Below are 13,342 nucleotides of genomic sequence, written 5' to 3'. Positions count from 1 at the left end.
AATGCCTGGTTCATTGGATGGCCAAGGCCTCAATTGTGCAGTACTGTACCATAGGTCTGCTGCTCCTGGAGCTCCTCTAGTAACATGCTATTAATTTTGTACATAATTATACGATAAAAAAATCTCTACTGTATAAAATATGAATTAGTTCTCATATCACTTCTTCATCTATTTTTCTCATATCTAATAAAAATCTTTAAAATTCAAATAATTTATTTATTTTTATCATTCATTCTTGTTCTTCAGTCTTTCCGTTTCGTTACTGACTATAGATATATTACTGACTATAGATATAGAACTCCTCTCACTAATATAAATAAATAAAAAAAATTAAAAAATAGCATATAATCTTCTTATTATTTTTATCTCATCTAAAATCAAACTACAACATCACTCTTTAACATATTTGTTTAATTATACTCTCACAACGTATCTACATCTTCATATCTAAATTTATATTTAATGCTACCGTATGTTTGAATACTTAATTAGTGTAGTGTAACTTACTGTAAATCAGGTCCGGATAATATATTACCCATGAAACCCAGGTTTACTTGTCACCTTGTCCAATAAATATCACTCATGTATAACAGCGCGGCAGTAATTAGCACAATGAAATCTTCTAATTGCTTCTACATGTCGATCGTGTCCGATCAAAGACTATTCCACCTGCTGCTTTGAAGAGTGCATAGAAAGGGTAGGTGGGGGTGGGGGGGGGGGGGTTATCAGCACACTCGATTGGAGTCTGGCATTGTGAGTAATCTCACCAAATGAAGGGAGTGCCATTTACAACAACACAAGTCATCATCATGTCTTCAGCAGCATAGAAGCACATCCATATTACTATCTTTAGACGATAAAGAAACAGTCAAATTAGGAAGAACGAGTGTCCCTGTTTCTTGTCGCCTTTTCTCCTGGATCAGGGCATGCTAGTTCAGACTATCCGCTACAACGTGATACCATATGATTGATACGCCAACCGAGTTACTTATTCACAAGCCAGCTTCGTGCCAAAGCTGGTTAGGCATATGGCGAATGCCTGGAAAGCTGACAGAGGCTGCCGGTAGTCCATTGTGAACCTGTCATCCTCAATTTTCCCAAACTGCAGGATCACCGTCGCCTCGTCTCCAACGCCCCACGGACCACCAGAGCCAGCTGTGGCGACGAGCTGGAAGTTCTTCACGGAGGCGACAGTCACCCGGCCGTGGAAATTTAAGCACCAGCACTGCAGATGCTCGTGCCACCGTGGAGCTTTATTTTTTAGATCCAAGGAAGTTGAAGTAGGTGTTTTCTCCTTGGATGGGTCTGATGCAGTGCCCTGACCAACAGGGCACTGGATGCTGCACTGCATTCTTCTTGGTCCTCTTGATTTGAGGAAGTTGAACTTGTAGGTCACCTGTCCAACTTCGAAATTGCTGCCTGAAACCTGTGGGCTTACTTGCTTGCTTGTGAAGCGGCGACTAGATTGACTCCTTGAGGGTTTAGCACCATCGTATGGTGGCTGACTATCATACATGATGAACTTTGTCCCCAGGAAGTCAGATCTACAAGCAGAAGTTACATGATCATAATAGCATTCTTGTTTCAAGTGAATATAAGACAAAAGTAACTAGCATAAAGTGTCACATAATCACTTTATTAATCAGTGCAAACTCCTGAATACTTCACGGCTGACGCTGGATCAGATGCATTTGTAAGTAGCCGAAAGTCTGATGTCCCTCCATAGAGGTTAGGCCAGGATTCCAGGACTAGTTCTAGTTGGGTTAGGACTTGGAATCTAACATGTGTTAGCTTATGACAAATCCAAACTCAGCTACCTCACATCCAGACTTGCAGATGTCACTGTCTCGCTGACAGGGGCTGACAGTGAATATGGATTTAGAAGAACCTAGCCCAAGCAACTGTATGTTGCAAAAAAGACCTGCCTACCCTCCCACCAACTGCATATTCACCAAATCACATGTGGTGCATTTGTGTGCTGTAGAACATCCCACTGATGCTTCTCCACCTCTACATAAATATTAGAGTGGTTGAACTTGAAAGTATAAAGTTGAATTCAATTCATTTGTAGGAATTTATAACTATTCAGATTATGTTTGTATTACATTCTGCTTCTACAGTTTACTCTCTTCTGAAAATATATAAAGGCTTAATGCCTTAGTATTCACTATATTTTATCCAATACAATGCAGGGGAGGAAGTGCATATGAGCATTGAGATACCTTGCATTTAAAAAAATACAGATCTAGATCTAGATCTGGATCATGTATTAATACACGCTACTGAAAATATACATGGATGGGCCACACTTTCCAACAAGGTTGGCAGCGTGATGATATGATGAAATCAAAGACGATACATAGAAGGGAAAGAAGGAAACAACTTTAAATGTACCCATGATAGTACTTGCAAGCAGGGCAAATACCAGTTGTTTGTAATGCAAGTCTGTACATGCTTCAAAAGACTTCCACATAACATACTTTGAGGTTACATATAAACAAATTTATGGGAGCAGTAAATCCTGCTAGATGGAGAATTGGTTCATCATGGCAGCTTAAACATGTAAGAGAAAAGTATCCTATGGGATATTGTCATGTGTGAGGGTGTGTAGTGGTAGCAGCAATGAAGAGTGGGTTATGGAGTTGCTGTAGCCGATATAGAAAGAAACAAGCAAGGCATGGAAGGAATGAAAATAGAAAACACGAATTGTGCATGCAATCTCTATTAACGGAAGTTCAGAGGCGAGGCAATAATGTTTATCTATACCCCAATAGTGAACTTGGCCAGAAACAGGACGCTTTGGAGTAGAGTGTCAAAGAGATTGACTCGGTTCTTTGTTTTGATTCAAATAGCTACATGCAATAAGTATTGCTGTGAAAAAACAACGAAAAGCAGCCAAACTCCATTGATGAAACTGGGCCATAACTCAACGTTTGAATTGGTCAGACTTCTGCCATTGTTAGCTGAATCTACTAGATATCATCAGAAAACTGGGCAGCTGCGCTCACCATAGCAATTTGCTCATAAGCTGATTCGATCACAGAACACGGCGATGCATACACACAGATAGTACATATTGACAAATTAACTACCAGAAATAAAGAGATGAGGTGTTAATTTAGTAAAGTGCTCGAATAATAATATAAGTGCCAGCAATAGAAACAAGGCACATCTACATAACGTCTAATTTTATATGGCTGTATGTCCACAACTTAGTTATTGTGACCTCAGCTAACATATAACAAAAAATGATCTTTGACCTAGCGGGCATGCATAATAAACCAATCAGGCAATCAGCTAAGCAGCAACTGAAGTTCTGGAATGATTAGACCTTACCTCAACCTTCCAACATATGAATTGCTTCCTGGGTACAGATCATCATAGTCATAAGAGATGATATATTCTGTATGTGCTCCATGTCTGAACCTTCGAGCAGCCAAAAGAAACTTCCCTTTATCCGTTAGGGCTGCCAATGCCAAGAGAGTAAAATTAATTGAAGATCACATAAAATTGCAGTCTGATATTTATTTAAGAATTCCAGGAAAAAATATTCATGCAATCAACAACGAAAGAAGATTGCATGTAATTTTACTACCAAATTCTCTAGAGCAAGCTAATAGGATCAATGATATAGGGAATAAAAATGATCAAATGTAGCCATGCATTACCTTCAAATATCCGGGAACATCCATGAACTATGGGTCATGCATTTCAACAATGCTATGAACACTATATTTCTAAGGAAAGGTTCGAACACACATAAACTCAAAAGCATGCAACTTAGAACTACTATAACCCCGAGGTTTAGATAATCATATTCTTCCTTGCCAGTAATTCTACTTCTATTTCTAAGAACGGCGATCCGAAAGATCAACTGGACCAGTGCCGCACTTATTGTTTGCCCCTCACTCTGAAGCTGCAATGCCTACATATGGTGCTGTACCGTACTCTTATTTTTACAATCATGAATCATGTAATCAACAGGATAAGACCTAGTTTGTTCAAGGCCAGGGGCCGTAAGTTATAATAATGGTCTTGTCAAACAATGTCTGCTTTTCACACCCTCGTGCCAGGTAGAGCTTCCAAAATTTTATATTGGCCACTAAGAAAACATCAAGCAGATGTCGAGTCACTGCCACAAATGTATTCAATTGAAATAATTTTTCAACGGCCAATCGCCCAAGTCAATTCTTCCTACTGGCTGGGTAGGATTCTATTTAAGAAGCAACCTTTAAATATTTTAGGTGAGACGGCAAAGTAGGTGTACGGGTCCTTGTCAAAATGGTACAAGCTAGCTGTTAATGACTAGACGAATAAACTATATATTCTCTTTCCTGTTTTCTAAACAAGACCTGGCACAATTGTAAGAAGATTGCAACATCACAATTCATACGTAAGAGGAACCTCAGCAGAGGTACTAGCTGTATTTTCCATAATATCATGTAGTCATAAGCATGGGGAACCAGAAGCTATTCACGCTTACTCACCCTGCGTTAAGCTGAGGTAGAGGCAAAAGGTTGAGTTCTTTTTGTTCCTCCTGATGAAGCAGTGCATCGGTGCATCCCTTGGTCCAGGCTGTGCAAAAGGAAAATATATTCAAATCCACTAAATCAAATATGTGGAAACCCCCAAAGAAGAAGTAAGCTTTCAGGTATTAGCATATCGTTGTTCACAGATCAGAACCAAATCCAGCTATCACATATGAACATAAGGGAATACCGTTTCTCTCGTAGCTTCCCCACTGCTACCACACTTTATTACCACTAGCAACAAAATAACAGTGTAATGTATCCAAACCAAAAAAAAAAAAAAACACAAAAAGAGGATATAATTAAGATAAACAAGTGTCGTCACTTCTAAATCCTAACACCGCTCGAGAACATTACGTCAAAAAAAGAGCCCCAATAAAAACATTTACGAATCATTAGGTTACAAAAACAGATCTGATCATCCTTTTAATACATGAAATCACATATACCAATTAGCGACAAAATTTTCTCAAACCTTTTGCTATGTACAAACAAAATTAAACAAACATAGACGGCAATTCTAATAAAGAATAAATTGATAATAACAAAATTAAATCCAACAGCTGCCCCCCGAAATCACCTTAGGTCAAATTAAACTGCAAAAGACTGCGCGCAGAAACATTTCCTGCATCTACATATTAAAATTGGAGACTTTAAATAGGATTTGATGCTTCTGCTTTTTGAAAACAACGATATAAATGGATACTTAAAAACGCAAGACCACAATAACCATGTGGCCCAAATCCTCAAATCACACAGCAATTTCGAGCGATTTAGAAAAAAGTGAGTTACACAAACAGATCAAAAGCAGCTACTACGAGACGTTAAGGTCCGGTCGGGCCTCACCTGCTTGAGCGACGACGGGAAGGTGATCCTCCCGCACTCGAGCGGCGGCCGCACGACCGAGACCGCGGCGTCGCGCCACCGGCGGCAGACGCAGGCGCAGGCCACAACGTCCCGCCGCGGCGGCCACCGCTCGGCGCCGGCGTCCACGCGGCGCACGATCTCCGTGAGCAGCTCCGGCAGCAGGCGCGACCACCGCTCCTCATCGACCTCCTCGTCCTCCTCTCGGGCCGCCGGATCCGGCGTGACCTTCGCCTCCCCGACTACGCCGACGCCGCCGCCCAGCGAGGAGCGGGAGGCCGACGACAGCCAGGAGGCGCTGCGCCGCCAGGAGACCATGGCGGGTGGGTGGGCGGGCGATCTCTCCGCCCGAAGCCTAGAGAAGCTTCTAGACGAGAGATGGGAAAGGAGATGGGCGCGAGCAGAGGGGGGAATAAAGGGGAGCAGGGAAGAGAAGAGAAGCGATCGAGCGAAGGGACGAACGGAGAAAAAAAATGACGAAAAAATGGAGTCGAAAATTGAAAAGGTGGCTCCTCGTCGTGCGCCTCCGCTCGTCCCCTTCTCACTCGCCTAAATTTAATCCCAGATCTCCGGCTAACATTTTAAAAGCAGTGGGTAGGCTTTAAATCCTCACATAATAGTAAGAGGTTAGATGATTTTTTTAAAGATACAACGACAACACACTATATACATACTCCAGACTCGTATCATACATAGACATGCGTGCGTATTTATACATATATAGAGTTATGAAACCATCCGTGTGTAAAAGTCATCATTAAACACATATGTGTATGTATTCTAGTCTAATTTGAATGAATCTTAATCGCTAATAAGAAAATACACCTTGCGACCCCTGAGTATAAATCTCTAGGATTAAACTCGGGTAGGTAGGCTAGACGCTACCACGATAGTTTTCCAGTTATGTGATATTTATAACGGATTTTCTCCTGTACACTCGATTGAAATTCGACGATCTCTCAGTCGACGAGTTAAGGTCGCTGAGTTAAGCACGAGAGAGAATGCACAGGACGTCTTCAACTGGAGGAAGAAAAAAACACCACGACCGTCCGATGGAAATTCGACGGTCCACATGCATCGACTAAATAAAGTTTTGTTTTCAGCTGACTGAGATATAGCAGCTTCCTATTTATAATGGCGTAACCTAAAAAAACCTTTAAATTTTCCATAACCCTGGACCTGGTGTAGGGGTGACGTCACCGTTTCCGTCCAACCACCTGACAACAGTCGCGACGACGCGATCAGCTCAGCTTCGACATCAAACTCCCAAACACCAAGTCACCAACAGCGCGCTCTGCAGCTGAACGAACAGAGGCTGGAAAAGTCGCCACTCCCACCGCGCAGCCCCTCCCCGTGGGCGCGCGCCCGGGCCCGGCCAACCCAACCACCGGCCCGAGCCCCCGACCGCGACGTCCCCGCGAGCCCCGCCGTGTCGGCCTCCCTGCCGCGCGGGCGCCATCCGCGGGGCGGCACGTCGCGGTCCACCAGTGGGGCCCGACTGCCGAGCGAGCGACAGCTTCCAGCCGTGCGCTGCTGCGGACTGCCTCCGCGCGGAGGCCGTGGCCACTCTGCCGGCCGCCGGCGCGGGGCTGACTCATGCTCCTGGTGCGCCGACCTGGTATCGGTGGTGACTCGTATCGGTGGTCCTTGTGGACGCCGCGCGCAGCCGCACGCCTGGAAAACGTAGATATCTTTTAGCAGCTGTGTTTTTTTGGGCGTGCATGATCGATCGCCATTAGTGGGTTGCTAGGTGTTGAAAGCTTTGTCAATATTGGCCCCACGTCGTCGATGTGACTATCTCAAGGAGGGAGGAATATTTTTCCAGGCCCAGTTGAACTGTGGCGAGGCTTGCAACAACTGTGTGTGCTAGCTGGGTTGCACGAACTGAAGTTGTCAACTTCTTTGCCCCCACGATCAGGGCCCTCGCAATCCACAAACTGCTGTGCTGAGTGTCTCAACAGGTGTGCCCATCATTTTGGATACTGGAGCAGTTGGGATTTTTTTTGCGAGGACTGGAAGTCTGGAACCATTGAAAAATAGAGAGAGAATACTGATACAATTATTGAAAAGGAGCGCCCAAAAGGACTGGTTGATCAACATAAGGTATTTCATTACGCAACAAATGGACCAATGTTCGCACTAAACTAAATCTCAAAACTATCACAGGTAATCCCTGAGCTTTCGCAGTACATATGTTAGAACATTTAGTATTGAACCCTGAATGCAACTACAATCTTACCCGCTTCTTTTCATTCTGATACAACTATAATCTTGCTTGACCACAAGATTTTTTAGGCTCTGCTCTTCCAGCCAAAATTCTTCCTTGAAGCAGTGCTGGTGTTCAAGGTTCTGAAAATTCTACAGACAGCAAGAAAACTGCTCGAGAAAACTGACCAATGAACCTTGAAACCGTTCAAAGCCTGCAAACAGCAGGAAAGGGTCAATTAATCTGACCTTTAAAGACTAAATCAACTGCTTCTTGTCAATTTCAGCATATCTAACTGAATCTAGTAGTCTACCAAACAAAACTAGTAGCTTCCACATCTCAAATTCATTATCAAAGTAAGAACTCTGGTCAATATGCATGGAGTAGGATAAGAATCTACAACAGATCCTACCCTGAACTAGTTATAGAAACAAGTACAAGAAAATAAAACTCCAAATACCACAGAGTGCACCTACTACTGAATGATTATGTCAGCTGTTTCCTGGAGGAAGCAACCTTAGGCCAGTAAATGCAACGACAAGTTGAGCCAAAGGTCGTTGTAGCTGCTTCAAGCTGAGGCACTTGTTTAAGCAATATAAGCCTTTCAGCCTGTGGAATACAAATAAACCACGCATTAGTCTGTTTCAAATCAGCATAAAGCAGGATTCAGCAAAACAATAACTTCAATGATGTACAGGCATATGCACTTGACTTGGCACATGCTTGTGGTTTATGCATTTGTCCATGCTTGTAGTTAGTGACAGCAGTCCTGACTCCTCAGCAAGTACCTAAAGTAACAGATGGCTTGACTTTTGGTAGTTCATTACATAAAATGCAATGAATGGGGGGGAGGGGGGGGGGGAGTTTGAAGCCTCCCACTGAGCTGGTTCGTTCTGGCACATGGAGCTTCTTGAAAAACATCCTACAAGCTGGATATAAATATTTCGCATTTATACAGAAACCCTTAGACCTAAGAAATAAAATATGACATACAAAACAAGAGAAATGAAAATCTTGCTGCATTTGGGAAACTTAATTTTGTCTCCATATGCACCTGCAGCTGCTTGAATGAGTAGGGAAATTTCAACATTTCCGTAATTTAATAAAGAAAACAAGAAAATTTAGGACATGGACAGTGTATCAAAACATTATATTTTCTCCAAGCATTTATTTGTTAAATTTATTTTTTAGTATTTTCCAAGTCATGGTTTTGTTAGGTATATTTCGCTGTCTCCACACAATTAATTGATCCCACTCAATGTACTTCATTTTTTCTTGATGAAGTGACTTTACTAAAAGTTGGCCTTTGATCCCATGTACTGCATTTTTTTCTTGATGAAGTTACTTTGCTAAAAATTGGCCTTTGGTGCTATCAAATGAAGAAACTACGCTGAAAAAGGGTGAAAATATCTCCGTAACCTGAGAAGTACAAATTAAGCATGCCAAATATTTTTCACTACATCACATGAACGGCCAAAATATCCATCCTTGGCAAGGCACCCATCCCATTTAGTTAGATTGGAAAGAAGGATTTTAAAGATGAGCAATGCAAAATATAGCTGTCTGTTTACCTATTTCTTCTTAACACCAAAATAAATCCAAGCATCCATCCCATTTAGTTAGATTAGCTAAACATGTCAAGTCACGATTATATTTATAAATAGTATGAGGTGAGGATACCCACAGCGTACAGCAGGGCGCACAGTGAAAATGGGCGCATGACAACTAACCAACAACTAGATACTTAGCATAACAATTATTAAAAAAAGGTTTTGGTAGAGCACTTAATTTCAATGTTTCTTTTCCAATGCCGGTGTTCATTATGTCTACTGAAAATTAGTTTCCGCGAACAGAATACAAGTTGCTACGGTGCAGTTGAATTTTGGCACCATCATTTGAATGGAATTTTCCAGGTGCGGACCAAATCACAAATGCAAGAGTCTAAGGTGAAAAGGAATTTGTTGCAGGGGAAACCAAATCATAAATTTTCCTGCAAAAAAAAAGGAATTCAACCATTTGGAAAACTGTGTGGAGTAGGGGAAGTGAAAAAATGTAAGAGAACAAAAAATATGAAAAACTTTGTGTGGCTTGAAGTTGTCAGTACTATTACCCATCTCCTATTTAATTTCAGTTGGATTAAATAGAACGCTCTCAGTTACTAAATTGTTGAAGCTGGACATCAGCAAACCTATGGCCATTTTGATTCTACAGTGAATCATGTTTTCATGTACACGAAAATCCCTGAATATACAACCTACGCTATTTAGTCTTTTGTACACATCGAGGCTACAAGTGTGAGTAGGGATGTTGGAAGAAACTGTAAGGGAACACAAATTTGGGAAAAATGTTGTAGCTTGTTTGTACTATTAGCCATCTCACATTTTATTTCAGTTGGACCTAACAGAATGTTCTCAAGTAATAAATTTGTGAAGCTGGATATCCTGTTTTCATGAACCAGAAAAAAAACAGCTGAATATACAAAGTTACACTCCGCAGCCTTTTGTACATACCAAGGCTAATATTCCTTCTTGAACAAATTCACAGATGAAGTTTATAGATGATGAATATACATAATTTTAGCACCAGTACATGGCTAACAAAATTAGAGTTATAGCTTTGATAATGCTATAGTGAAATAAACACTCCTTTCAAACTGTAACAACTAGAAGAAATATTTCATAATTGATATTAGCACACAGCGACTAACGTACATCATTTTGAATTGCAGAAAGAATATTAGTAGAGAGAAATAACTAAGGAAATCTATGAACAACATTTTTTTCTGCACAGGTGCTACGCTGAAATAGAAAGGTGCATCCTTTCAATCCAAATTTCATTTTTTATTCCTTCCAAGCAAGAGCACTACCTTTCATGCTACTCAGTATCAGAAGGTATATCTGGAACCGACGCCGTTTGGTGCACGAGATGCTGCATCCCAGGTTTCAACTCCCTCTCGCAGAAGTCCTCATACTCTTCCCTGTCCCCTGCCTTCTTCTTCACCTCGACAACCACAAGGCTTGGTGTGAGCTCAAATATCTCAGCCCCGATTGTCAATGGACCCTTCTCACTTTCCCTCGTGCCTTCCAGGCTCACCCGCCAGTCCTTTCGCCGGACTGAGAAGCTCTTCACCTTTGCAATCTCCTCCAATCTTGTTATAATCGTTTGCATGGGCTGTGCTGAGACAAACCTCACTTCGTTGCCTCGCTCCTCAAACAACCCCGACAAATTGAATTTACTCGAGAACGATATGATATCAAATGCGTTAAGACTTACTGGCCGTGTGAGAGATCCAGCTGGCCGTCTCCTCTCCTCCGATGACAATGTAGCTGGGCAAGATGCTACCGACGAGTCCGATTCCCACCCGGACTCCTCACCGTCTTCCTCTTGCTGTGGTGGTGGCGGCGGACGAGGAGGCTCACTAGGCCCCAGCTCTGACACTTCATTCTCACCGTCTGCCAAGCTGTGCACCTGGTCATCCTCGACATAGAACCTGACCGGCCGGAAGCCCTTCTGAAACCACCTGCTCTCCATGATCTCAGCCACGGTGATCCTCGTCTCTGAGTTTGTGTCAAGCATACGATTCAATAGACTGGTAAGATCCTTGGAGAACCACCTTGGGCACCGAAATTCCCCCCTGTAAATCTTTCGGTACATTGCCATGAGGTTCTGGTCATGGAAAGGAAGGTAGCCAGCCATGAGCACGAACAGGATGATACCACACGACCATATGTCCGCCTTGGCGCCATCGTAGCCGCGGCGAGCAAGCACCTCCGGCGCGACGTAGGAGGGGGTGCCGCAGAAGGTGTGGAGGAGCCCGTCGGGGTGGAACTGATCGGCGACGGCCGAGAGGCCGAAGTCGGAGACCTTGAGGACGCCGCGCTCGTCGACGAGGAGGTTCTCGGGCTTGAGGTCCCGGTGGAAGACGCCCCGCGCGTGGCAGAACCCCACGGCGGAGATGAGCTGCTGGAAGTAGCGGCGCGCGGTGTCCTCCTTGAGCCGGCCCTTGGCGACGCGCGCGAAGAGCTCGCCGCCGCGGACGAGCTCCATGACGAAGTAGATCTTGGACTTGGTGGCCATGACCTCGTAGAGGCGCACGATGTTGGGGTGGCGCACGCGGCGGAGGATGGCGATCTCGCGCTTGATGTGCGGGACGAGGCCGTGGCGGAGGGCCTTCTCCTTGTCGAGCACCTTGATGGCCACGCTCTCGCCGGTGTCGGCGTGGCGGGCATGGTAGACCTTGGCAAAGGTGCCGTGGCCTAGGAGGCGGCCCAGCTCATAGCGCCCGAGAAGGAGGAGGCCCCCGCGCTTGCCCCCCATGGAGGAGGACGGCCGCCGGGGCTGCGGCGACGGGTCCCGCGACGACGGCGGGGTGGCGGACATCGGGTGCAGGAGGAGGTCAGGTGCACGGGGAGGCAGAGAGGAAGGCGGATTAGGCGGCGGTGGTGAGGACGCGGGGGAACGGGAGATGGGTGGCCGGCATTGGAGGAGCAAGGGAACGGTGCAATTGATTTTTTACCATCCTACCGAACCGGATGGCGTACGCCCAGATACCACACTACCAGAGTTTCTCCTCCATTTACCACTCAAAAACTATTTAAATCCGGATTTTCCGTCATACATAATATTTTTTCTATTATAAACAGTAACCATGAGTTAAAAAAGACCAAAAAAAATATGTCCATTTTGCACTGCTCAATAATTCCTAAGCAACCTATTTATTCAACTAAAAATCTTATGTAAAATATAAACTAATTTTTTTCAAAAGGTACTGTTTTTACAAATTCTAGTAATTTTTAAAACCTCACAAAAATTCAAAAAAAATCTGAAAAAATTCACTAATATTCCTCTAATGTGATGTAATAATTTATAAAATTATCTCTCACCCTAAATTATAAGTTGAAAAAAATGCATTACAAAGTAACTCATTTTTCATCTTATAACTCCATAGATGAAGTCCATGACTAGGACGGAGCTCGGGTTTAAACAAAATAGGACCGATTGGAGCTCGAAAACGATGAAAAATTGGTAGGAGAAATCTTACCTCGACACGGAGAAGCTTTTTAGAGGGCTAGCTAACTCCGGTGAAGCTTCCATTTGAAGATCGGACTCCGGAGTGGGTTTTTGTGACGTCGTTTTCACCGGGCTCGCTTGTCAGAACCATAGTCTCTGCCCTTGCCGCGTCGACCAAATCCGTTTGAGCTCGCGCACCGTTGTCCCAAACCTAAATCCCAACAGAAATTTAACCGAATTCGACTCCAGCGCGTCTATCTGTTCTCCCTCTCTCTATATATATGCGCGTCCCCACCCCTCCGTTTCCCATCTGCTTCGCAACCCTAGCCGCCGCCTAGCACCATTGCCGCACACCCTGAGCTTGTGTCGCCGTCGCTCTGGTGCCGCGCTCCATCCTCGCCGACCGGGTTGCCAGCACCGCAAGCTCGAGAGGAAGGTCGCCAGCTCTTTCCCGCCGCCTTCCAGCCACTGGAGTGCCTCCCCGTCGTCAACCCAAGTGCCTCTGTCGCCTTCACCACCGTCGACCTCCTTCCCATGCTTCGCCGCCAAAGGTATGCGCCAAAACGGGTTCGCCGTTCGCCCATCTTCCTCCCCGACTGCTCGTCGTCGCGGATCGTGCCCGGCGACGAGGTTTTCGCTGTTTTCTGGCGAAGTCCGAGGCGGCGCCACCGTGTTCCCGCCACCGTCGGCCGCCCGATTCTCCTCTTTTGTCGTCAGTCGTCCGATCTAGATC

General features: G+C 44.4%; 2 protein-coding genes across 6 annotated transcripts; both read right to left on the bottom strand.

The window, feature by feature from the left end:
- Positions 1–738: 738 nt before the first annotated feature.
- LOC133884651 (tubby-like F-box protein 9) lies at positions 739–5,980 on the bottom strand. Its single transcript, XM_062324146.1, has 4 exons — positions 5,376–5,980; positions 4,488–4,575; positions 3,337–3,466; positions 739–1,544 (listed from the first exon to the last, which is right to left on the bottom strand). Exons 1-4 carry the CDS (start codon positions 5,709–5,711, stop codon positions 989–991), a joined length of 1,110 nt encoding a protein of 369 aa, XP_062180130.1. The 5' UTR covers positions 5,712–5,980; the 3' UTR covers positions 739–988.
- Positions 5,981–7,430: 1,450 nt separating this feature from the next.
- On the bottom strand, positions 7,431–12,121 carry LOC133884650 (CBL-interacting protein kinase 19-like). 5 transcript variants are annotated; one of them, XM_062324142.1, is made up of 4 exons: positions 10,466–12,121; positions 8,388–9,589; positions 8,076–8,208; positions 7,431–7,813 (listed from the first exon to the last, which is right to left on the bottom strand). In XM_062324142.1, the coding sequence occupies exon 1, from the start codon at positions 11,977–11,979 to the stop codon at positions 10,474–10,476; it is 1,506 nt and encodes a 501-aa protein (XP_062180126.1). In that variant the 5' UTR covers positions 11,980–12,121; the 3' UTR covers positions 7,431–7,813; positions 8,076–8,208; positions 8,388–9,589; positions 10,466–10,473. The 5 variants fall into 5 exon arrangements, with proteins under 5 accessions (XP_062180126.1, XP_062180128.1, XP_062180125.1 ...); XM_062324144.1 differs by having other exon boundaries at positions 8,116–8,208; XM_062324141.1 differs by lacking the exon at positions 8,388–9,589 and having other exon boundaries at positions 8,072–8,208.
- Between the last annotated feature and the right edge of the window lie 1,221 nt (positions 12,122–13,342).

Source organism: Phragmites australis, chromosome 11 (assembly GCF_958298935.1).
Source record: "Phragmites australis chromosome 11, lpPhrAust1.1, whole genome shotgun sequence".
Lineage (NCBI taxonomy): Eukaryota > Viridiplantae > Streptophyta > Magnoliopsida > Poales > Poaceae > Phragmites > Phragmites australis.
The sequence above is the reverse complement of the archived record's forward strand: the minus strand, read 5'-3'. Positions and strand labels throughout refer to the sequence as shown.

Excerpts from the sequence above, each read along its gene's own strand:
- LOC133884651 (XM_062324146.1), bottom strand. The coding sequence starts at position 5,711 with ATGGTCTCCTGGCGGCGCAGCGCCTCCTGGCTGTCGTCGGCCTCCCGC. Across the intron at positions 4,576-5,375 it reads TCCCGTCGTCGCTCAAGCAG|CCTGGACCAAGGGATGCACC; the intron begins GTGAGGCCCGAC and ends CCTTTTGCACAG. Across the intron at positions 1,545-3,336 it reads TCATATGTTGGAAGGTTGAG|ATCTGACTTCCTGGGGACAA; the intron begins GTAAGGTCTAAT and ends TTCTGCTTGTAG.
- LOC133884650 (XM_062324142.1), bottom strand. The coding sequence starts at position 11,979 with ATGTCCGCCACCCCGCCGTCGTCGCGGGACCCGTCGCCGCAGCCCCGG.